Source organism: Dendrobium catenatum, unplaced genomic scaffold (assembly GCF_001605985.2).
Source record: "Dendrobium catenatum unplaced genomic scaffold, ASM160598v2 fragScaff_scaffold_1086, whole genome shotgun sequence".
NCBI lineage: Eukaryota > Viridiplantae > Streptophyta > Magnoliopsida > Asparagales > Orchidaceae > Dendrobium > Dendrobium catenatum.
This window is the reverse complement of record NW_021319548.1, coordinates 492,782-518,156: the sequence shown is the minus strand read 5'-3', so window position 1 is coordinate 518,156 and position 25,375 is coordinate 492,782. Positions and strand designations below refer to the sequence as shown.

The 25,375-nt window shown below is 35.0% G+C and overlaps 1 protein-coding gene across 1 annotated transcript in view; it reads right to left on the bottom strand.

Annotated features, from left to right (window-relative positions):
* The window catches only part of LOC110113308 (probable serine/threonine protein kinase IRE), a 40,046-nt gene extending 17,687 nt beyond the window's left edge, over nucleotides 1-22,359 (bottom strand). The window contains exons 1-10 of the mRNA XM_020845832.2: nucleotides 22,215-22,359; nucleotides 21,903-22,091; nucleotides 20,601-21,812; nucleotides 18,907-19,079; nucleotides 18,476-18,716; nucleotides 10,908-11,000; nucleotides 10,674-10,814; nucleotides 10,481-10,573; nucleotides 2,156-2,366; nucleotides 1,926-2,011 (exon numbers count right to left, since the gene is read on the bottom strand). Of these exons, the coding sequence (XP_020701491.1) occupies nucleotides 1,926-2,011; nucleotides 2,156-2,366; nucleotides 10,481-10,573; nucleotides 10,674-10,814; nucleotides 10,908-11,000; nucleotides 18,476-18,716; nucleotides 18,907-19,079; nucleotides 20,601-21,812; nucleotides 21,903-22,091; nucleotides 22,215-22,220 (2,445 nt within the window). The 5' untranslated portion in view covers nucleotides 22,221-22,359. The remainder of the gene's footprint in view (nucleotides 1-1,925; nucleotides 2,012-2,155; nucleotides 2,367-10,480; nucleotides 10,574-10,673; nucleotides 10,815-10,907; nucleotides 11,001-18,475; nucleotides 18,717-18,906; nucleotides 19,080-20,600; nucleotides 21,813-21,902; nucleotides 22,092-22,214) is intronic.
* Nucleotides 22,360-25,375: the final 3,016 nt, after the last annotated feature.

Genomic DNA, 25,375 nt, shown 5'->3' with positions numbered 1-25,375 from the left:
TGTCCCTTGGGAAAATTTCAAATTTGAAATCCCAAGGAGGGAGGCCGGCGGCTAGAGGAGTGGATGGGGCTAAGGTGTTGGGGGGGGACGACCCAATGAGTGCGGCGGCAAAGGCTTATGGGGAGGGGGGAATTCACTTCAATAAAAAAAAAAGAATAGAAATTTGATGAGCCAAGGATTCACTCACCTCAAGTGCTTCCCCCAAATCTCACAAAGAAATCTTGGGAAAAACTTAGAACTCACAAAGAGATCTTTCTCCTCTAAGGCACTCTCTAAGAGATCACCAAGTGAAATAAACTTTTCATTCAATAATTTATCAATCCTCATACAAAAGAAGATGTCATAATATATAGGCCTAAAGAAAAACAAAATACAATGACGTGCATGCCCCTGGGGCTACTACTCAAGACAAATAAAAGTAAGGGTACAAACGGTAATATCAAATAATACATAATATCAAAATAAAGACTGTGAATCGTGGCCATCGATCTGCGCCTCCTGCGCTGATATACTAGTCGAAAACGTCTGTCGATGTCCTCATCAATAAGCCTTAGGGAAATCGTACAGAGGGTTAAGAATTCAAACCCAACCTTTAATGAGAGACCTGTCCTCAATTCTAAAAGTTGAAAATATGGACCTAACCTTGAATTAGAGAGCTGTAAGTGTGCAAAAGCCTATAATCATCATATCATTTGCCTAAAGTATTGAGAAGTAAATAGAATAAGAGTTGTGGAAAGTAATGAACACATAGAGTAATTAGCATTATTATGCATTGATTTCTTGCATTTCATGATTCTTATAAATACCCCAAGACTATTTAAAATTGACTGCAGATGTTATGTTTCCTATTTCTTATATTATGCTTGTGTATATCATTGAGCTCTAGCTTATTAACAGTGATTGTACTGCAGGAAAAGGAAAGAAGTCCGCAAGGCTCTAGGTAAGAGATTGATTGCACTTTTGTGTACATATATTTTGACAGTGCATAGAAGTCAGAGTAGGAGGCTATACATACAAATTTTTGAGTATGTAACTTTATTAAAAAATTTAGTAGAGTTCTATATTTCTTTGATATATTATGCATATGCTTCCAAATAGAAAATTAGTAGATAAATTGTTAACACTGAAAAGTGTTTTGTAATGGGATATTCTAGATGGACTATTTCCTACACATCTGGTTCTAATAGAAATATTTCGGGATGAGTGTTACTAAGAAATATGCCCATTCAGATTCTTCTTCACTGTTATACTCCAGGTTGACTATATTGTGACATACTATACCTTTGAATCTATTCTATTTGTGCATAATATATCCCTATCACCACGGTGCCTTAGATTTCTATAGGCCAACAGGCCATTGTCCAAATCAATTTTATCCTATATGATTCTGTGTAACCAAAATATAGTTACCTTTGGTTGCCCATAGTTGCTTTAATTATATTTTATATCATGAGAAATTAAATATGGTGAACTAAAACAATAAATTTCATAGCAGCAAGACAAATAAATATTGCTAGGGCAATGTTTGATCCATGAAATATTCAAATATATGCTAAAAAAATTTTAGGATGAGTTTCATGAATTCTCTCCTCCAATCATTCCTTCATAATAGGATTTATTTTTTGGATTTTGGCAATGGTTCCATTCCATAATTGCTATCAAATAGTTCAGTTAATAAGTTTTAAACAATTCTTACACCCATTACATTGCTGAACTAATTCAGCTTAAATTGGTTCATGTGGTCTGTGGTTTTGATCACTTAATATATATATATTTTTCTTTTTATCATTTTGATTCGATGTAAAATTTTCACCAAAATTGTAGCATTCCTTTAAAAAGGAAAAAATGGTGGGACGTCTAACGGAAAAAAAAAAAGGAAAATCAGCAACAATACTTGATATAACATTAAACTTGCAGTAGCATACCTGTGGGTGTTCAGCATTAAATGGTGGAATACCTACAAGCATTTCAAAAAGAATAACTCCAACTGACCACCAATCTGCATTTGGGCCTGTAATTTGAATATCAAAAAGTCATATCCCAAATAGTTGGGATAAGGCTAATGATGATCATCATCATCATTTGAAATGATACGAAGTGAAAGAAAACTAAGAAGATCACTGAAGGAGAAATTAATTCAAAATAGATGACAAACCATGTGCCATTCCAAGAAGTATCTCTGGTGCCAAGTAATCAGGAGTCCCAACAGCAGATTGTTTTCGCCTTTGCTCTCTTTTTTCTGCTCGTTGAGATGTTGGTGTTGGTGTTGGTGCAGGATCCAAAATTACAGCACCACTAACATCGGGGCCGGATAAGTCATCAGTGCTGTTGATAAGACCAACTTTAGAGAGCCCAAAATCAGTCAGCTGTGGAATAAGAGATTAAGCATGAGAATTAAAGTTTAAAAACTTATCAAAACTTAAATAACAGAGAAGAATGCTAATAGCCATTGAAAGATCAATTACTTCTAAGAAGCCAACAGAAAATATAAAACTTTCTTCTGGAGGTTTCACATATCAACAAAACCCTAAATCATACCTGTTGCGAGCTAGAGTATACGCGGCAATAGAGTTAGTAAATTTCCGTCTGAGCGTTGCACGAATATCCAGCACATAAGCAGAAAATAAATGCGAACACCAGGATTTTTACGCGTCCAGTTGAAATAGTTCCACTAGTGTTTTGTTTGAGATACAAGAGGCTGACTCATCCACAAAGTTAGGACGATCAGATTACAATGAATCTCTTCTAAATTGAGGTTCAGTTACAATGTTGAGCAGAGTTCCGGTGTCACTAAGGAGATTGGGCAGAATTTAGGTGTCGTCTGGAAGTTGGACTGAATTCCGGTGTCAAGCAGAACTTCGACGTTACTTAGGAAGAATTCCGGCGTCACCCGGGTGTCCGGCAGAATTCCGGCAGAATTAAGCTATTCCCTCCTATCCTTCTCTTCTCTTCTTCTCTTCTTCTTATCTACTTCTTCTTGCTTGGGTCCTCTCTCATGAGAAATGAGGGGTCTATTTATAGATTTTCTAGAGTGGCATAGCTCGTAAATAGGTGTGAGATCAAGGGCAAATAGGGAGTGGTCGAATGGATGGTTGATATTGAATCCCTTGATCGTGCACCGTTTGTCAGACATTTGAAGGTCTTAATGATGTCGGAATTTGGCGATCTTGGGCTCGTTGGATTCGCCTCGTCGAGCCGTTCGATTCGATTATAAGCTTGTTAAAATCGGAGACCGTTTGGTAACTCAAATTGTGGTATGAACTTTCCAACAGAACTTCGGGTGCTTGATTTGGGCTCATTTGGGCTCGGATTGAGTTGAATTTGGTATCGTTGGGTTCGTATTTCCGAGACGCTCAGTTTGATTATAAGCTCGTTGAAATTGGAGTTCAGGTGCTCCCGGATTTAATTTTTTAAGTTTTCGGCTTGATTTTGCCTCGAGATTCGTGCTCGATCAAGATAATCTTTTGAGAATATATCAATACCATATTCCCAGTTAAAACCCCATCTTATATTGACACGCACAACCCGCAAGTTTTCTCTTATAACTTTCTACTCGATTACTATTAGCCATGGTTAGGACAATGTTAATTATTGAAACATTATAAGAATCAAAACAAAATATTTACCAAAATAAATGAACAGTATCCTGCGATAAGAAGTGAGAACTCCAACAATAATGGACAGTGTGAGTAAAAATCGCCCACAATCAGAGCCAGCAATTGATAGCAGCAAGTGAGCTTAGGCCGGCAACCATGTTGAAGGGCACAGGCAGGCGGCAATATCCATAAAGGAGCAGAATATGGAGAAGAGTTTAGATAACATTCCTAGAAGATTTTAATGGAAATTGAAGAGGCTGGCAATTCAGAAGAAATTAACATGGATGACAATTTCAGAATGGCTAGAAAAGTGATTGCTATGCTCCTATGCATGAATGATTGGATGTTAAAACATACCATAGCAATAATTTCCTCTAACCAAATTTCCAAGCAAGAGCACATCTATAGCGAACAAGATAGATATAGGACGAGCTAAACTGGCCCATAACTCCTGATTCAAACCGCTCATAGCAAAACACAACTGCCTTCACCCTTCCCTTCACACGAATCACACGAAACCCCTCTCAGCCACCAATCAGTGCAGAATTATTTTGCTCCCCAACTGCCTCTCTTTGCCATATAACGGGACAAAGAGCTAGGGCAATAGGTAATCTTTCCCCTTGAGCCAACCAGCCTCTTCAATAGATCCTTCCCGCTCTCATTTCCTCCTTCAACAGTGATCGTTATTGTCTTCTCCTTTGAAGCCTTCTTGGCCTCATTTTGCCCTAGTAATTACAGCTAGTTGCAGTCTCCTTCCTTCCTCCTTCCTTGTAATAAGCGAAGCCATCGCTCACCCTCTTTCTCCTTGGCAATATAGGATAGCCGATACCACTTCTTTCAACTTCACCCACTATATCTGTAAGTTCATAAACCATTTATTATTTATTAAAATAAATAGTATGTGAGTAATTAATAATTAATTAATGGTTGCCAAGTCAATCATAAATTAAGTTAGAATGACTTTAATCTAAATTTTCTATCAAGTAACCAATATTTATTTTCCTAATTCTATATTATTTTGGCATGATAATACTTGGCTATTGTAACTCAATTCATGCATTGGCCTATACATATTAGGTGTGATTTAAACAGTTGGTGTTGGCCCTCCTTTTGTGTTGTCCCTTTGGATCTCAACTACGATTTCGTTTAGGGCGGCTTTCTTGATGCTTTCTAAAGCAACTTTTTAGTACAAAAATTTTTAGTTCAAGAAAACTTTGTATCAGAAAATTGCTTTAAAAAGCAGTAAAAAAATCGTCCCAAACAAAGCATAAGTGTTGGACATTCATATCCCGGCTCAACATAGGTAAGTAAAATTATTTTATTGAATGATAAATGTACATTTGTCTGTTAGCGGCATTATCCCTAATGCTTGTAATAAGTTTCTTATATATTTTGTAAGTTATCAAGCATGTCTTTCAACATTCAGTTATTGTTGCGCATCTCTGTTATCAGTATATCTTACTTAATGTTCATTACGAAATATTACATAACTAACTTTGTTATGATTAATTGTTGTTAAATTCATCAATTTTAAGATGATATGCACGGTAGCAAGAATATTACATGCATGCTCATTATCTCAATTGTATAAAATAAATCTTATTTATGCAAGTTGACCTCAATAAGTACTCTGAGATCGACCCAATTGAATATAGTGAAAAGAGTGAGCTAATAACACAATTTTATGCAAATGCTATCCAAAATGCATTGCCCAAAAGTCAAAATGGCCAGCGCATTGCCCATTCAAAAAAAAGGTAAAGTTGATGTATTTTGAACAGCTGAAATAGTTAAGATCAATACCCATATTGCTTGGGTCACCACGGGAAGAAAAATCAAAACTTTCGCCCATGCCCGAGGTGACGATACAATTTTGATTTGCAAGAGCAACAAAAATTTTGCCAAAAAAATCATCATCATCATCATTATTATTATTATTATTATTATTATTATTATTATTATTATTATTATTATTATATTATTATTATTATTATTATTATTATAAAAAGTAAAAAAACCTCTACCTTCTACCTAAGCGCACATCCCCCGTTCTCTTCATCCATTCCCCTCTCGGTCTCTTAGCACATCCCCATATTAAAGTCAGATGTCCGGCTCTTTTGAAACAAAATATCCCCTAAAAAACAACCTAACCTTGTCCCTCACTCTCTTGTTCTCCACACACATGACCAACCACACTATCCTTTTTGATATCTCTATCTTGCTCCTACTCTCAATAGCTCTCTTTCCTAGCATGCTTTCACCCGAATTTTGAAGCCCTAGATAACCAAGAACTGAGAGAGTCCCACACAGGAGCCCGTTAAAGAACAAATCGACGTGAAATGCGATGTGTGGACACAAGGAAATCACACAGGGAGCTAATTGGAGACGGCATTAACAAGAACAACATTATGTAGAAAAGAATATGAACTCGTGAAACTTGGCTCAAAGCTTATTGCCATTCGCTCTCTCTATCTCTCTCTTTCTCACTCTTTGGGGTTGTTTGGTATCAGATTTATGCTAGATTTATGGTAAATCTTGCCACAAAGTTTTAGAGCGTCCTATAAATCCATGTCCCTCATGCCCATGTTGTCGAGTATCTGGTGTGAAGCATGCTAAATGGGTGAAAGATCGTTACCTTCGCAGCGAGCAAGCTCCTGTCGTTACTTTCGATCCAACATTGTCAAACTATCGTGACTTCCCGTCCAACCAGAAGGAACGTCATCGAAGGAGGAGAAGAAGCTAATGACTCGTGCAGACAACATCGAACAGGTCAAAGGAGGCGAAGTCGAACAACAACGATGATGTCGAAAAGAGGAGCAAATCATATTCAGGCGTAAGGAAACAATCCTTTGAGGTAATGACAGAGAAGAATTCCTTACTTTTAATTAGGAACTATTTTAATTAATTTAATTTAAAATATAAATAATTAATTAGATAATTAGTTATATAAATAGTAATTAAATAATTAGTTTGTTATGGAATACTTAATTGATTAATTAAATATTTAATTAGTAATATAACATTTAACTAATTAATTAGATTACTATAAGTATAATTAGAAATTAAAAATTTAGTATGATTAATTAGTAATATAATAAGTAATCTAATTTAGCTTAATTAAATAAATAGTAGTATAATTATCATTAAATTAATCTAATTCATATTTATGATTTGTTGGTTATTATAATTATTAGTAGTGTAATTGTCATTAAATTAATTTAATACTTAAATAACTAATTAACTAGGATTTACTAAACACTAAATTAAATAATTAGTAATAAAAAATAATTTGATAATTAACACCTATATAACTAATTTGATAATTAATAATAATTAAGCTAGCTTCTAATTATATTATTTATCAGTACAACTTATTAAATGTAATTACAATTAAAGTTGATAAGTAACTTGTTGTTAACAAGCAAATTAAATTCAAAGCACAATAATTTAATTTCTAAGTGAACCAATCACCTTAAATACTGGATTACATTGCCAAACAGTTTCTAAGGATATATCAGGATTTAACATATGTCATACCAAATGGTTTTCAGGATTTAATACCCCCGGATTTAATAAATCCGGATTTACAAGATTTACTAAATCCCACTAAAGTTAAATCCAATCCCATACCAAATAGCCCCATTAGTTGTCCCTTTTTCTCGCTCTTTCTTCTTCTCTCTCTTTCTCTCTCTATTTCCCCCTTTCTTTGTTTCGAGCTCTCTCTTCTTTCTTTCTAATAGTTTAGCCATGTAGATAGTAGAAGGAATCAAATCTTAAAGAACTTTTCTTATTTATAATAACATATCTACTAAGTACTTGATATAGATACAAAATGTGTATGCACATTTGCAATCGATATATAGGCAAGTAGAACCCTTTTTATTTAACTAGATACATCGTTGGTTTTTTAGAGTGAGGACTCCTTTAAAATTTATTAGACTTTTATGGGTTGATGCATACCTTCCAAATTCAATGTATCTAAGTAAAACTCATTATAGATATATACAAATATAAATATAATAAGATAGATGATTGATGTCAGCATTTGGAAAAAAAGCTAAATAATATTAAATGTTTATAAAAATGATATCAAAAGTAAAGAAAGCCATTGAAAGGCATATTATGTAGAATAGTATGGCAAACTATAATGATTTATGCATGAAGAGCTAAAATTTCTAACGAGATGGGCCTCATTAGGATCATTAAAAAAAAAAGTTGGATTGACCCAATTTTATTAATAATTAGTATAGCCGACAAACAAGTTAAAACCTAATGATATAAATGTGTCGAAAGCTTAATATTATATGTTATTTTAAACATAATGATTAAAAAGAATGAGAAAGAAAATGAAATTAAAACAACTGTTTTTATATAAGCAATTGACCAGCATGGTTCATTAAAGGATTTGACGATTGATAGATGTACTTCATTTTCTCATGGATATTCTTGTTTATTGCTTATAATTGAGTCTATTGTACTAAGTTAATTATTTTTAGGAATATTAATGCTCACATCAATTCATATAATTGATATTACACATTATGTTTTTCTTGTATGTTTAAATTTTATATTAGAATTACTTATCTTACTAAGCATTGAACTTATCAGATATTATAATTATGATTTTAGGAAAATGACAGAAGATGTAGTTTGAGCGTATTGTAAAAGAAAGGTATCTATGATGTAAATTAAAAAATTTTAGCACGCATAAATTTATGCATGAAGTCATTTTGAACATCTATAGTCTATATTGACAATTTTCTTTATAAATATTTTTGTATCAATGTTTTTGATGGATTCATTAGATAATTGTGAAGTGTAATGTACATTTTGCGACAATCGAGATAGATTAAGACATTCGATTATGATTCGTAAAGTCATGATGAATGTTAGTGCGAAATGTGTCTGACTAGATTATTTGCCCTTGTTATGTCTCATGATTGATTAAAATGGATTAAAATGGGATGTGACAACCCTTGTGATTTAGGTGCTCTTTGGCTCAATGACATATATAATACTATATTATGATATTTAAAAATGTTCGATGCTTGTTCACTAACATCCTTAAATAATATTTTATAAACAACAAATATGTCCCATTTAAATGGCATATAAATTCCGCATGTTTCCGATAGCATCTAATGTTGTGACATATAAAAAATAGAGTTCTTGCAACTGCTATATTTGATATGTTTCTTAGCACCTTGCCTCACCTTATCACACTTCTTTGTTCACCTTTTTCACTTCTAACAAACATTTTATCAATAAGAGAATGATTTGTCTTAGAAAAAACTACTACTACCAAAGATGAACTGTTTATGTCCATAGGCGTGTGGCGAGGAACTTTTAAGAGTGCTGTGAAAGTGGCATTGGCCTACACTAGGTGGTATTCTCAACAAGAGGCATTGCAACAATATTCAATCTTTTGATGGATAGAACGCAGAAGTTGCTCAAAAGAGTGGCATCAACCAACGTTGACAAGTGATTGAAATCTCCAGTGTTGGCTTTAAAGGAAAATGTAGTTTAAGAAAGTCGGTTGAGATTGCCTGGCGGCAGGGAGAAATGATAAAGGAGAAGATTTATTGCATCGATTTGCAATCCACAACGTCGCATGCTTCCCCACTGCTTCAACTGTTGCTTTGTAACTATCATAGTTTTCTTGCTTATGGCTGTTGTTAGAGTTTTATATATTTTTTATATCATTCTTGTCTATGATGGATAAATAACAAGCACCTTGCCTTACCTTATCATTTTTGTCATAGTTTTCTTGCTTTGTAATAATATAGAAGCAGTTTATGATAAGATAGTAATGTCATTGCGGGTGTACTGAAATTGTATGGATGGCACTGAACCAAACAATTGTCATCTCGATAATGTTGATATCTTTAAATAAAATTAGATGGTACAATCATATAACAGTTAAAAATAGCAATGACATCTAATAATATTGATGTCTGAACCAAATAATCTTATCATCAACGCAGAGGCAGCCAATCCAAACTTATATTTTTGTGGGATTTGATTAATAATCCTAACCTTTGGCAGAAATTCGGGTTAAGATCCCAGGACTGAGGTGATTCAAGCTGAGCAAGTTACTGTACTTAGGAACCGGTTCACGCTTAGGATTCATAAGTGCAACTAATGGAGCTCTAAACTCTTGAATCACTTTCTCAGTTACTTTTCCCTACTGTATATGCCTAAAATAGCCTTCTCGGTCATTCTTGTCAGGAGATCAATGACAATCTATGGTAAAATGTGGCAACCGATCAACTATATCAATTCAAAGGAGATGAGGAAAAACAAAAGATGAACTCGACAAAGGAGGCCAGAGATGTGCTAAGAGAAGAAAATGGCAGAAACTAAAATATGACCAAATGGCAGCAAGGATGGTGGGGAAGACCAGTGAGCAACATCAAGACTCAACATAATGCAGCCGAAATAAGAAACCAGCAGTGAAGGCAGAGGCAGAGCAATCACCCCAATTCATGAAAGTTGGCTAGTGAAGAGGGGTTTGAAAGAACGAGAACCTGCGTAGAGATTATCCATGGTGTATAAAATTTCCTTCCATGATTCTTTGTCATACTAATAAAGAAGAGAAGAGTATGATTCATCGGTTCGGTAGAACTAGCCCAAAGGATTTTCATGTTGGGTTGGGTTTAGCAATTTCAGTTAGGCCAAGAAACTAAACATGATTTACCTAGGCCCAAGACAAAAAAATTGTAAACCCTGTTAAAGCTAGACCCTCACATTACAGCTTTATTATGAGTACAAAATGTGAATAACTCAATCAAATAATAATTTATGCCTAAGTCGTCACCTTTTTTAGCATAGATGTTTGTATGGTGCGATAGTTAACACATGTTGATTTGAAGTAGTGGGATCCTTACCTTTATATGGCCATCTCGAGCTATTAATAGATTGTCTGGTTTAAGATCCCGATGAATGACATTCAACGAATGCAAGTATTCCAGTGCAAGAACCTGCATAAGTGAAATATCAAATTCAAATAAGCATGAAATTGAGCTTTTTCTGTGATAAATTCTGGATCCAACCATTTTTCACAAGAGCTTTTTTGCTTACTACTTCAGCAATGTATAACCGAGCCATATCTTCGCCTAAACAACCTAAATTTCTCAATAGAGAATAAAGATCTCCACCATTCAGGTATTCCATCACCAAATAAAGGTTTTCCCTAGATGTGAAGGAATAATAAAACCGCACCTGTTTATAACAACCAAAGTTAAGATCTAAAATGCTTTCTAACAATTGGATCAAAAGAAAGCTTGCATGATCAGTTCTGGAAAATATGCTTACCACAAAGGGATTTCGAGCTGAAATTAGAATGTTACGTTCAGCCAAAATACTTTCAACTGCATTCTTACGAATCATATCAGCCTTTTTAAGAACCTATTTCAAGTTTATAGGACATTAGTAACGAAAATGAAACTTCTATATGCAGTCAAAAAACTCTTCAAACTTAGTCTTCAGTTAAATAAGAGACAAACTCAATTAGTGGGATATTCAGGAGAGTACATCCTGATTCTGAAGACTTCCAAAGGTGAATGCGCAGGAATGTCCTAGAAAGCATGAAATTCATAATTTACTCAGTTCTTACAGCTATGCATGCCAACAAACTAGCATGTCAAATGTTGCAAATCATGCCTCAAGCCACGTGTAGGATTATCAACAGTAGGGTGAACTAAATTAAGAAGTGATACGCCACATCAAGTTGTGATTAGCTAGAAAATTTAATTACTTACTATAGTATGACATTTAATTTGGATTTAGGTAAGCCTGTATAAATTTAATTTGGTAAATCTGATAGTGTGAACTGATTTGAGATATTATGGGCTATGGCATTCCATAATCATGTCATAATCATGAAATCTGCTTCATCTCAAAGTATAAATTTTGAGCCCTTCAGCTCCAGTGGAGAATCTACGAACTGATGAATCTTTTTCTTTTCTTTTAAAAAGAGTTTCACAATTTGGGGCCACCGTAAATAGTTTCTCTCACACAAACGATATGAGGTGAATAGCACCTGAAATTCTTCCTAAATCTGATTTTCACAATTCATGATGGTTGTTTTTCGAAAGGGAAGTCAAATAAACCATACATAATAAAAAGAAGGAAGAATCCCTATGATTAAGAAAAGAACAAAGATGGAAAGAAAAATGAAAAAAAAATGGAAAAAGGAAAATCCTAACATCACTCTTATGCCAAGAAGAAAAGTAGAAAAATAGAAAATGCTATTTTTAATTTTATAGCTTGAATCTGTACAAACTACGGACTTATATATAAACTTCTCTGATAATCTTACAATGAAAATAAAACAAAACTATTTACAAAATATGAAAAAAGTTTCAAACAAAGGCCAACAAATAGAGAAGAGGAGGCCCATGGGTTGCAATCTAAGAAAAATAAGAGGATCGATCCAATGGTTAGAATCTTTAATTCATATGGTAAAGGATCCCTACCAAAATGGGTTGTTTTTGGATCCCACGATCATTCAACAAAATCCTTTTAAGTTGAATATTTGTTAAGAACGAGGATTTGAGAGGGAAAAGCTTGAATTTTATTAAGCAATCTACTCCCTATTTATAGATCTCCAGATAACACGTATCTCTACGTATCTGATTGATGACTAGCCTTAATTGAAAGTTCTCTCTTGTTATCGGGAGGGGTAATTAACTATAGGGGCTTGCGCCTATAGGAAACCAGAACTCAGATCATAAAGTCCTCACAAAATGAGGGCGAAATCTCTGGGTAGTGTCTTATCTACAAACCCATCTGCCTTCCAAAATTTACCTCGGAACTTAGTTCGTTAAAACTCCCTCGCCGAATAAGAAAAGCGAGCGGAGGCCGAGGCCGAATTTTCGGAGCCCACATTTACACTCAGCTTAGCTTAAGAATTCCGAACTCAAATAGATAAAGAAAGGGTTTTATTGAAAAAAAAGGACCTAGAGGGGATAAACAACTCAGCGACAAGAAGCATTCTTTTTATCATCGAGCATCATCCATCATCAGCCAACTATCTTCAATTCGCTAGCAAAAATGGAACTTCTTATGGGAATCATAAGCCATGTCCTGAATGAAGCAAGTGTAGCGATCATGACCAGTCCCAAACTTAGACCCGAAACCCTGCTACTAGCCGCTCGAAACCCTTCGCCCTACCTTTCTCGAAGCAGATATCACATAAATCCTGAGCTCGTTGCTTCCTCCACTCTTAATTTAAAGATGCACAAAGCTAGGGCATTCCACTCCTCTTCATTTCTCTTCTTAGCAACCGACAAATCTCATCCTCGTCTTCTTTATCTGTTGACCGAGCGGCACCTGCAAGTGTTCTCCTTGTCTTTTTTTTCTCTTACAACTGAGAGCTAGCTCTCGTTTCATCCCTTCCTCAACATCTGTGATATCTCCCACACGCCCTCTGTAACTCTCCCTTCTCCACTTCTTCCTCTTTAACCATAAGGCAGCGAGATTGTTTTGTTTTTTCTTCTTAATCTGTTGCTAATAAAATATTTATTCCTCACTATTTTATGATAGGTTTTATAGGTAGTTATGTTAATTATTTTAAATTTAGACTTTTTTATTTTCTTTTTAATTTAGACTTAAGATTTGATTTGATTTGAATTAATTTAGGTTTGGTTATAAAATTAAGATAAATATTATAATTGTCATTCTATAATAATAAAAATTAATTGGATCAATTATAATTGTACTTTGTTCGAAGCTGATTTTCAATGCTTATGGGTGTTTGTGCAATTGATTTATGGTTCTTAATCTTTGAGTTGATTATTACGATTAACTTTGAAATTTTGTATTACCTTAACAACTAATTATTAGAGGATAAATGTGTCCTTTGTTATAGAAATTATTTTTGATACATAGGCTTTGTTTGGGACGACTTTTTTATTGCTTCTTAAAACATTTTTTTTTTTAAATTTAATTTTTTTTACTAAAAACTGCTTTGAGAAGCAGTAAGAAAGCCGTCCCAAATAAAACCTTAGGCATTGTTGGGGACAATTTTCTTATTGCTTTATAAAACAACTTTTCAGTACAAAAATTTTAAATTTAAAAAGTTTTGTATTGAAAATAGTTTTAGAAAGCAGTAAAAAGCTATCCCAAATGAAGACTTATACTAGATTATTAGATATTTTATAGGTCATTTCATACTCATTTATTGCTAAACTTAGATCTCTTTTAAATGTTGATTATGAAATATTAATTAGTACATATAGCTTTGTCTTGATTCATTGATGTATAATAGTCCTTAATATAAAAATGCATGTTAAATACTATGTGCATCTATTGAATAGTATAAATATTATTCCTCCAAATCATGTATTATAATCAAAAATAACACCAACCATATTGCTTATATAATACCTATTAAATACTTGTTTATAATGTATAGAATATGTATATCTATTTGAAATATAGTGTAAGTCAATAAAACCCTTCAGATATTAGCTAACCAGCTGACAAGTCCACAAAGAGATCATTAGATTTCTAGTAGTTGGTGCATTCTTTTTGTGGTTTCATGGTATCATAGTAAAATGTTACGCCGGCCCAGGAGGGGCCGGCTGGACTGGTCCAACCCGGACCGGTCCACACCTACAGGAGGCGGAACCGAGCGGAACGAGCAAATCCGACGGGGGCCAAGGAAGAGTTTTGGGAGGGAAATTTTGAATGCGAGGGGCTGTTCAGACATTTTGTAAAACTCCTTTATGGTTAATTAGGAGATTAGGAGGAAAGGGAGGATTATCTTGAATTTGAATTGTTTGGAGATCTAGGGTTTGGTGTTCTTGGGCTCTTGGCTTTGCCGGAGATCTTTGGAGAGTTTTTCCTTCCTCTCGAATTGAAGGAAAGTTGTATCTTGCAAGTGTTTTTCATCGTCTAGTGGAATAAAAGTGTTTGCTTCGTTTTCCTACGATTTCTCCTACGTTTCCTCTCAGTTTTTCTCATATTTTTGTTGTTTTTTCTACTGTGGACAGCAGTTTCCATCGGATCTACTTCAGTTTTGGTGAGAAACACTTGGGAATCCAAGTGTTTCCTATCAAATTGGTATCAGAGCATCGATTTGGGACCACCGGCGGCTGAAATTCTAAAATTTCAGCAAGATTCTCGTCTCCAGAAGAAGATTTTTGGGGATCCGTTAGAAGAAGGATGGCCGGAAAGAAGGTGGACGTTTTGGAAGGCGAAGTCGGTCAATTGAAAATCGATTTGGAGGAAAGATTCTTTGATTTTCAAAATCAAATCACCACCAACAATGAAAGGTTGGAGGGCAAATTTACGGCCATGGAAGAAATGATGAAGAACTTATTGGAGATGAAGACTAATCCGACGACGTCGGAAGCAAGAGAGACTACCAGAGATCATGGCGTAGGAGGAAATCCGAACCCGCGAAGGGGGAGGAGGAATGAGGATGTACAGATCCTTGAGGGAGATGACGACATGTCACCTCTAGAGCTACTTTCTAGAGAGGAGATGAGCATGGGAAATGATTGTCGAGGTGTTGATTTTCAGCGTCGAGGTGCTGATTTTCAGCATCAGGGAGCTGATTTTTAGGCAGGAGAGGGGAATATGAGGGAAGTGCAGATTTTGGCAAAAGAAGAGAAGAATATCAGCGTCGAGGTGCTGAATTTCAGCGTCGAGGTTCGAGGTGCTGATTTTGAAAGGGGAAGAGGGGAATATGATGACGGATTCATGGTAAAAAAAATTTATCATGATCAAGCACGAATCTTGAGGCAAAATCAAGTTGGAAACTTCAAAAATTAAATCTGGGACCCTCTAAACTCCGATTTTAGCAAACTTACAATCGAACTGAATGTCTCGAAAATACGAACCCAACAACACCAAATTCGACCCATTCCAAGCTCAAATGGGTCCAAATCATAGATCCTAAGCACACTTGGAAGGTTCAATCCATAATTTGGATTACCAAATAGTTTCCAAACGTGACATGATTATATTCAAATCAAGCGGCTCGACGAGGCGAATCCAACAAGCCCAGGATCAATAAATTCTGATGTTATTAAAACATTCAAATGTCTAGTAAACGGTCCATGATCAAGGGAATCAATATTGGCCGTCCATTCAAATCACTCCCAATTTACCCTTGATCTTCTTCCTATTTACTAGTCATGCCACTATCAGAAAACTATAAATAGACTCCTCATTTCTCAAGAGAGGGAACCCCGAGCAAGAAGAGAAGGAAGAGACCTTTCTTGCCACTAAACTCCTCCTCGACCACCGCCGGACTTCCACCTGGCAGTCGACTGACGCCGGATTTTTGCCCGATCGTCGACTGACACTGGACTTCCGCCCAACTGCCAACTGATGTCGCATTTCTACCCAACTGTTGATTGATGCCAGACTTCTGCCATGCCATCAATTGAAGCCAGATTTCTTCCCGACCACTAAACCTCATTGAATTTGCGATCTCCGCTCGTAAGTGGATTTTAACCCGACGGCTGATTATTGTAATCTAATCATCCTCAATTTCAAGAATGAGTCAGTAACTTTTAGTCCAATAAAATATTAGTATAATCATTTTAACTGGGCGTGGCCCCGTGATTTTTCCTTTTTCAGGATTTTTCACATAAAACTTATGGTGTTCCTTTTTTCTTTTGTTTGTGTGTTGGATATCCATACAGCCCTAAACCCTAAACGCTATAGTTTGACTCAAAAGGTCTTTCAATGACCGAGTTCAGCAAGAAGGCAAGTCAGAAAAGGTCAACGTAGCTGCAGAAGGCAGTGTTGGCTTATGAACTCGCTACATATGTAACTCATTGATTCTACTCGTGGATACAACAGATTGCTTATCTTCCAGCTAGTCAAAGGCTTTATTAGTTCTATCTGCGTTCTAACTTTATTGCCGCGTATATTCTAGCCTTCAACAACCCCCTAAGATTTTGTTAAGAAAAATGCACGCAACAAGTAGTAATCCTTTCCTAAAGGAGAAATGTGCTAAATTGACAACCTCTAATAGAGTTTAGCACCATCTACAAGATGGCTATAAGGGCCCAAGACTTCCTCTGACATCAAAGTTAATCGAAATCCTTATGTTGATCGAATAATGTTAGCTAAATTCACAATGCTCAATGTTCAATCCCTATTAAGTGATCATGCAGCATACTTCAAATAACATGTCTCATGGTATTTGATATATTACTCTAGAGAAAGAATCAAATGCAAAATATAATTGAAAAATATATAACTAATTTTAGCAAGACATTAAAAAGGCAAAAAGGAGGAAGAATTAAAAAAAAAAAATAGAAGAAGACGCAAAAAATTAAATGTTGAACAAGCCTCATGCTGCAAAAAATAATTTATGATGTGATTAACATTCTTATTTTTGGAAAGCTACTTGAAAAAGCTGTCTCAAACGAAGCCTTAGTCAAAACTGAAAAACTAATTTAAAATATTAGCGAGCTTCAATTAAACTAAAACTTTCCAAAATCAAATTGAAGTACTCAAAGTAGAAAATCATTATTATATGTCTAACAACAAATTAAGAATCTCAATCCTACAATAGAGGAAGAAGAAGAGATTACATACAAAAACTAAGAATGTTAATCATATCATAGATTGTTTTTGCATGCCTTGAGACATTAATAAGCCTCGGCGAATGCAAATCATGATGAGTAATCCTTGATATACATCTTATCTGAAACACGACATCTACATAAGAGTAGAAGTTGCAGAAACCCAATTAATAGCCACAAAGGAGAAAAAAACTAGATGTCCTAATGGAAAAGCCACAAATAGAACAAATTGGGAAGACTTGTTGAATAGACACTAAGGTTTCGTTTGGGACGACTTTCTTACTGCTTCTTAAAGCAACTTTAAGCCATATCAAACAAAGCCTAGATCCATATTGATAGTAACAGAGAATCACTGCATAAATAGGAATAGAGCCTACAGGTTGGTTAAGCATAGCAATGACAGCACTAGCGGTTGAGCAGAAATACCAAAGAAAATCCTATAAACAAGAGAAGTCGCAAAAATGATAGCACTAGGAGTTGAGCAGAAATACTGCAGCAAAGCCTATAAACAAAAGAAGCGGCAAGAATTGCAAGCAAACACAAACATAACAAGAACAGAAACTTCCAGCAATCCAAGGACTGAATCCACCCACAAACATGTTTATCATAAGCACGATTTATAGATATGAATGTAGGTTTTGATTAACTACTTCTAATTAAAACAAAACAAAACAAATGCAAAATTCAAATTTTAGAAATTAAAATTCAAAATGATTGATGGAACACAAACATTTTGCATTCTCTATGAATGTAGACTTTAAGTTTCATATCATTAAGCTTATGGAAAATAGAGAAAATACTTACTATGAAAAATACACTAACGGTTTGTTTGGGATGATTTTTTTACTGCTTTCCAAAGCAGCATGTTCCAAAAAATTTCTTAAACTAGAATTTTTTTTTACTAGAAAGCTGCTTCAGAAAACAGTAAGAAAGATGTCCCAAATGAAGCCTAAATATTAATAGGGGTGTATGAATACGAACTGAAGTTTGGGAGCGAATGAAAAATTCAAATAGATTAACAAAAATCATGACCTCAAATAAGAACAAATTCCTACTCCAAGACATTTCTCCATCAAAAAATTAACAGATTTGCGGTTGAACACACTCTGAATTTGCAGTTTAAAATTAATTATTCATCCTAGTTAATGATACCTATATGATAACTAAGGTTTCAGATGAAAACTCATAAAACGTGCCATAAGGTTTGGCATTTTAAATAGTTTGCTGGCAAAACAAAAAAAAAAGATTTGCAGTTTAATAGCAAGGAGGATTGGCACGTGCTATAATGTACTCAATGAAAATTAAGACACTAAACCTGAATTTGCCAGTTACCTTGATTGCAAAAATGTCCCCAGTAATTCTTTTCTTTGCAAGAAAAACTCTTCCAAATGCCCCTCGGCTGATTGGTTTTATAATTTCAAAATCTTCAATGCATGTCCGATCCTTAATCTTTGTGCTCAAAGGGCTTGTTCGTGAGCTACGTCCACTATCACTTTCTATAGAACCATCTTCATCCATAGAAGAATCCTTATATCCATCATCAATTTGACCACAAAGTTGTATGAACTTTTCCCTACCAAGCATCAATATTTGAGGAAACCTCACAAATTAACAAACTTCCAAAAAAATTTAATAAAAACAAGAAAATGTTCACAAGGACAAATTGACTAACTTCAAAAGTTCATAATAACTACTTCTTTTTTTTACTCGAGCATTTAAGAACATTGCAGCACACATAACAAGTAGATGCCAGGTAAACTTACTGCAGCAATTTCTCTATACGTCTTCCAAAAGTCTCAATAATGAGGCCATCCACCAGTCTGTTACCAATAACAGTATTCAAGCTTTCTAAATAGGAACTCAAGTGCTCCAATGAGTTGTAATCACAGTTTCTTACACTCTCAATGCAACGAACAAGATTCAGCAAACTTTGAATCTGCAATTGAAAGTTTTGATATAATCCAATATCATTTATTAAAAATTAACGACTATAAAAAGATTAACCAAGAGCAGTACACCAGAAGAACAGTTGTGATGCGGAGCATTATTAATTAGCTAAGTATTAGTTATCTTTCAGCTTATTAGCATTTAGTTTATTATTAGCACTTAGTCTGTTATAGAGCATGTGCCCACTACTCTTGTTTCTGAAATTAGTTATTTCGTACTAGCATAGCCTTTACGATTCAGCCCTTTTCTTAGTAACGGCTGAAGGTAGAAGAAGAAGGTTGGAAAGCTGTAACAGCAGTTTTTTACTCAATACACAAGATAGAAATCCTTTACTACAATTCGTATTGCTTGTTCCTCTGTTTTCTTTCCTTGCAGGTGTTACCTACATCAAGTTGCATAGACTCAAAAGGTAATTATCAAACATAAATAAAAAGAAGATAAGAATCGAAGTAGTTGCAGCAGAAGGGTTTCTCTTCTTCTTGATGGTTATATGGTTAGGAGAATAACTTGAGAGAATGGGTACAAAAACCAAGGGTGGGTACACAGCCGAAGACAGTGAGTGGGGAGAGGAGAAACAAGTTCACAATTCAATGGAGGGCAGAGCCAGAAGGGTTACACAACCCAAAAGGAGAATTTAGAGAGTGCTTTGCTTGGTAAATCAAGGGAGAGAACAAGGAGCTTTTGATTGCAAAACAATTTCCGTTCAATCTTCTATAATAATCCTCATACAAAACTTTTGAACCCCTTTCACAGACTAAAGGCTCTTAAATCATACCTAATGTTTGTGATTCATAAGAGAAAGCTTAGCTATGATTCAACGAAAAAAGCTAAATGTGTTCTTGTAATATAAAATAAACATACTTCAAACTATCATCACATCAATAAACATAAAAAGATAACAAATGGTGCTTATGAGGATTTTATCAAAGAATAGACAGTTTGTGATGATCCTACCTAAAGAACAATATGCACCCTGCAATTTAAATGGTAAAACAATTCACAATTAAGCATACAAAGTTTGTGCAAAGAAAATATACAAAACGAGATTTTCTTTACAAATTATTTTATCTTGATTCCACTACTGGGATTTGACACTAATAACTATGAAAACTTATTAAATTAATTGATCTAGAGCCAACATTTTTGTGGTGTACTTCCAATCATATTCTACAAATTCAAGCATTGAAATAGGAAACTTTGGCTTCATTTGGGACGGCTTTCTTCTTGCTTCTTAAAGCCACTTTTTAGTACAACATTTTTAATTTTTTTTACTAAAAAGCTGCTTTAAGAAGCAATAAGAAAGCCGTCCCAAACAAAGTCTTTGTCTCATGCCCTATCTTCAATGTGCACTTTTTCCATTCACATAACAAGCATATGAAAACACATACAATAGTTGATTGAAGAGTGATATTAATTAATCTAATATGAATGGGTCAATCACATTGAAATTATAGTTTAATTGCAAACGTATGCAATTTCAGATAAAAATAATTATATGCAGAAGAAATACCTGCTGAAAATTTTCAAACTCAAGAAATGAGATATTGCTAGTTGATAGCAAGTTAAGCAGGCTAGTTCGAGGCGTCACCAAAGATGATTGTGCGCTTATGCTTTCAGATGAAGATGCTAGGATCCCCTGATCACGCATACCAGCACTAGAATTCAAAACATCAATATCACACAAGGTAGATGGATCTGGAAGGAACTGCCCAACGTTTGTAGAGGTTAGCTCATGAGACTCTCCACTTTTACAGGAAAATCCAACTCTAGAAATTTTCTCATGCTCTTTTGGCTTGCATTGATCAACAATTTTCTCAAGAATTTCAGCTACTCTCACAAGCCGTTCCTCAACTGATAATCCCTTGGAGTCACATCTATCAGCAATAGTGCATACTTTGAAGTGTCCTTCGGCATGCATGGTTGGTATCTCAAAGTCACAAATGCGACATATCATCAACCTTTTACCATCAAAAACCTTCTCAGAATTCGCTCCTTGACTAACTATACCAGCTGAGCTTTTAGGTGGCTTTTCAGAGGATTTGAAAACTCCTATTTTCTCATCAACACCGAGCTTTGTTTTTTCCAGCCGCTGGGAGTCATCCTCCTCTGCTTCTCCCTTCTTCTGATTCTTCTCGGCAGCAGACGGCAGTTTCTTCCAGGAAGAAATTCGATCCCTGCTAGCCGGGGAGTCAGCACCTCCAGCTGAATATTGATTCAAATGAGACAAGCTGAGCCTTTTCTCTTGAATTTTTGCCCTAATGATCTTTTCCTTGATATTCTTGGCAGTGATTTGGTTCTTAAGAGCCTGACCAGAATCAGTCTGGTCCGGATAAAATCCAAGATCACTGAACTGGTGGAGGCCAAGAACATGCTCCTCTTCGCCGTACGCACCTTCCTTCTGGAATTGCAACAGGCGAGTACACCTCGTGAGGATGAAGAGGATCCGAGTGTGTACTTGCTTGAGGGTTCCCATGGGCAACTCATGCCGACGGTCATCCAGGTTCTGAACTATCCCCTCGCATTTTACCCAGAACTCGTCCGGCGACATCTCCGCGCATTTCTGGGAGATCACGAGAAGATCCTCTAATGGCTCCCTCCACTCCGGGTGCTCCTCCGTTGCTTTATCAAGAATTCCTACCAAATCGCCAGCGTAGACACCCAATTCCGCGTTCACCTCCTCTTTGAGAAGCTTAAACTTGGACTTGATCACCGTCATTATATCCTACCATTAAAATTAGAGGACTAGCAGGATTAGGCAAAGAATTTTCACAAACTTGAACAAAAAAACAATCGTTCTTCTCCTGCATTTTACTTCGGGCCTTGTGAGACCGCGGAGCTTCCGAAACGGAAGCGGGCTGGCGCCCTTGGAGTTCAATTCGTGGGAAAAGCTCTTGACGTCAGTTGGAGATCGCTTCCGGCGACCACTTGTAGCGCGGATAATGGCGCGGAAGCGCGGCGATTGCATCTCCTTCGCCGCATCGAAGGCGACGCGGCGAGCGCCCTGTAACAAAAATCGACGATCGAAAAATTTCGAACCTATGAGGTCAATTTCCCAGCAGAGAACAATGACGAGAAATGAGGAGCTGTAAATATCAAAACTGTAATCATGATCGATCTCCATTACCTCCATCCTTCAAGAAAGAATATCAAAGCTTTGCTTTTTCTCCCGTAAAATTGAGCAGACCGGAAATTCTTGAAAGAAAAAGAAACTAATGAAACGAAATCAGAATAGCAATGAGCAGATGATCAGATTTTGTTTCTTCCACGATCTATGCTTGGATTTCCGGCTGCCTGAAGCGCTTCCGGAGAAGCGTTCGGCTTCAGCCAGATTTATACGTTCTCGTAAACGTGCACGCCATGAACTGAGGAAAAAGACAAAGGTGCTTTGCATGATATACGGAGCAAAAATATGAATATATTGCTCCAAAGATCGCATATTACTTTTAAATAATAATATCCCATTTTGCATAGATATTAAAATTAAAAAAATTAGGTGCTAATTTTAAAATAAATATAATATATTTTTAAATTTATTGAAATATAAATAATATTAAAATATTATTATAATTTTTCTTCTACTAAAATATATAGTACTAGTGTAAATTTAATTTATAAATTTTAAAATTATTATCAAAATTTTATGATCAAATTATTTTTTTATTAAATTTGGTCTTTTAATTTCAATATTCTTGAATAAATAATCGATATTAAGATAAAAATAATATAAAAACTAAAATTTTGAATCACAATGATTAAACTCTTTTATTTTGTGATTTCAAGCTATATTTGAAATTTTTTATTTTATGGACCTCATAATGCTCATATATGAAAAAATATGTTATCAAAAAATCATTTTAATTGGGCATGAATCTCAATGTAAACATGAGTTGGAAGCTTCCAAAGTAAAATTTGGGATCATGCAAACTCAATTTTAGCAAATGCAAAGCAAAATTAAACATCAGGGGAGACAAACTCAATGACACTAAATTCAGTCCAATACGAGCTCAAATGAACCTTAATCAAAGAACCAAAACATACTTGTAAGCTTCAAAGAACAAAATTGGAAGACCAAACGATATCTAAATATGACATGCTTATAATTGAATCGAGGGGCTCAACGAGACGAATCCAACGAGCCCAATATTGCATAATTCAAATATCATTAAAGCAATTAAAAGATGAACAAAATACTCCATGATCAAGGGAATTGATATCAGCCATCAGATGGAACACTCTAAGTTTATCCTAAATCTTCTCTATATTTACTAAGCATGTCACTTTCAAAAATTATAAATAAACCCTCACTCTTCACATGAGGAGAGGAGGAAGAGATGAGAAAATTACAAAGCTCTTTTGCATGCTCCAGCCAATACCAATACGCCGAATCTCTTCCAAGCCACCGACACTTTGGTCTGTTCGTTTGGTGCCACAGGATCTCTTCCCAACTACCGACCATAGTCGTCAATTCTCATCGCACCCATCAATTGTCGTCAGACTTTCTATCTATCTATTGGCTATCACCGGATCTCATCTCGTGATCCACCACACCTAACAGATCTCCTCCTGTTGTTAACACTCCATCCTACCACTTGGCTGCTTCCATTGCCAAACTTTTGTTGAAACCTCTCACACCTACCACCACCAGACTTCTAATGTATGTCATTCAATCACAGATACTACAAATTCCAGAGTACCCATGCAAAATGTGTCCAACTCTCCATACAATTACAATTTTGTCATCTTCAAGTTAGGGACAGGTCAACTTTTGTAACCAACATCAATATAGTGGAATCTTTTCATCTAGGCAAGGCCTCGTGATTTTTCCCCCTTTGAATTTTTCAAATAAAAATATATGCTGCTCCATTGTCATCTCAATTATCTGTTTGTGTGTTGAATTTTCGTGTATCGCCAAGACAAAAAACTCTCACTCTAGCACCACAAATATTTTTTCCCACAACAGCCATTTATATTTTTAGTTTGCATAAATCAGCCCAAATTTTTATTTTGGACTAAAATATACTCAATTTTAATATGAAGGATAATCCCTTACATTCATGCAAACATTCGAACAATAATGCAACTCAAATTTTTCTATTCCAAGCTTCCTACGATAGTTTTAGAGTTTCATTGATTATATTATCATCCCTTAGTTGAAGCCTCGTTCAATTATTTCAAATGTTCCCTTCAATTGCCAATAGAATGTTGTTTTAATATTTTTTAATTATAATTTTGATAAGATATAATTCACCATCAAACGCAAATAGTCCTTATGATAAGGAGACATGTTCAAAAGTTATATCCAAATAAATGCTTCAAAATTTGTTTTAATGTAGGTTCAAAAATAAATTTTGAACGATTTTAAAAGTTTGCATACATAATATAAGGCTCATTTGAAATTTGAATTCAATTCAAATAAAATTTAAAACACATGATATTATTAGACCTAAAGTTTTTTTTTTTTTTAATTATGTTCGCACACTATTATAAAAAAAAATAAAAAAATGTTCGCACACTATTATGTGTTCAACCCTAATTTAAACTTAGTTCAAACTTGGGCGCATCAGTGCCAATCTCTCGGGTCTATAGGAATTGGAGGCATCATTGCGGCAAAGAGGTGTTGATTGTTGTAGCACTACAACAACAACAAGCCTTTATCCAACTATGTTTGGTTGGCTACATGAATTCTTTTTCTTCATTTTGTCCTGTTAAGAGTCAAATTCTTATCAAAATATAATAAAGAAATGTCATTTCTAATATTTTCTTATCATGTCTTTTCTAGTCTACCTATACATTTCTTAACATAAATCAAATCTAATGCATCTACTTTCCTAACAGGGTCTTCAGAAGACCACCATTTTATGTGACCAAACCATCTAAGGCGACTCTCTCTAATTTTATCTTCCACTAGAGCTACTCTAGCCTTTTCACATATATGCTCATTTCATATCTTGTTTCTAAGGGCCTCTAGGTTTCACATAAGGGGATAAGCTTTGGCCCACAATGCCAAAGCTTCATGGGTACATTAACCTATGCCCAACTAGCTAAACATCCTAGCATGTATATTTGGGCACAAAAATAAAAGAAGTCAACAAAGTGTGGGCTGGTCAAGGTTGTAAAAATTGGCCGGAAGGCGGAGAGGTTCACGGTTCGACCGGTCGAACTTGATGACTTAAGAAATAATAATATTCTTATAAAAAATTAATAAAATTAACATAATAATGAAATATAATAATCACATAATTTAATATAAATAATTGTCAATTTATATTACATATTTAGATATAA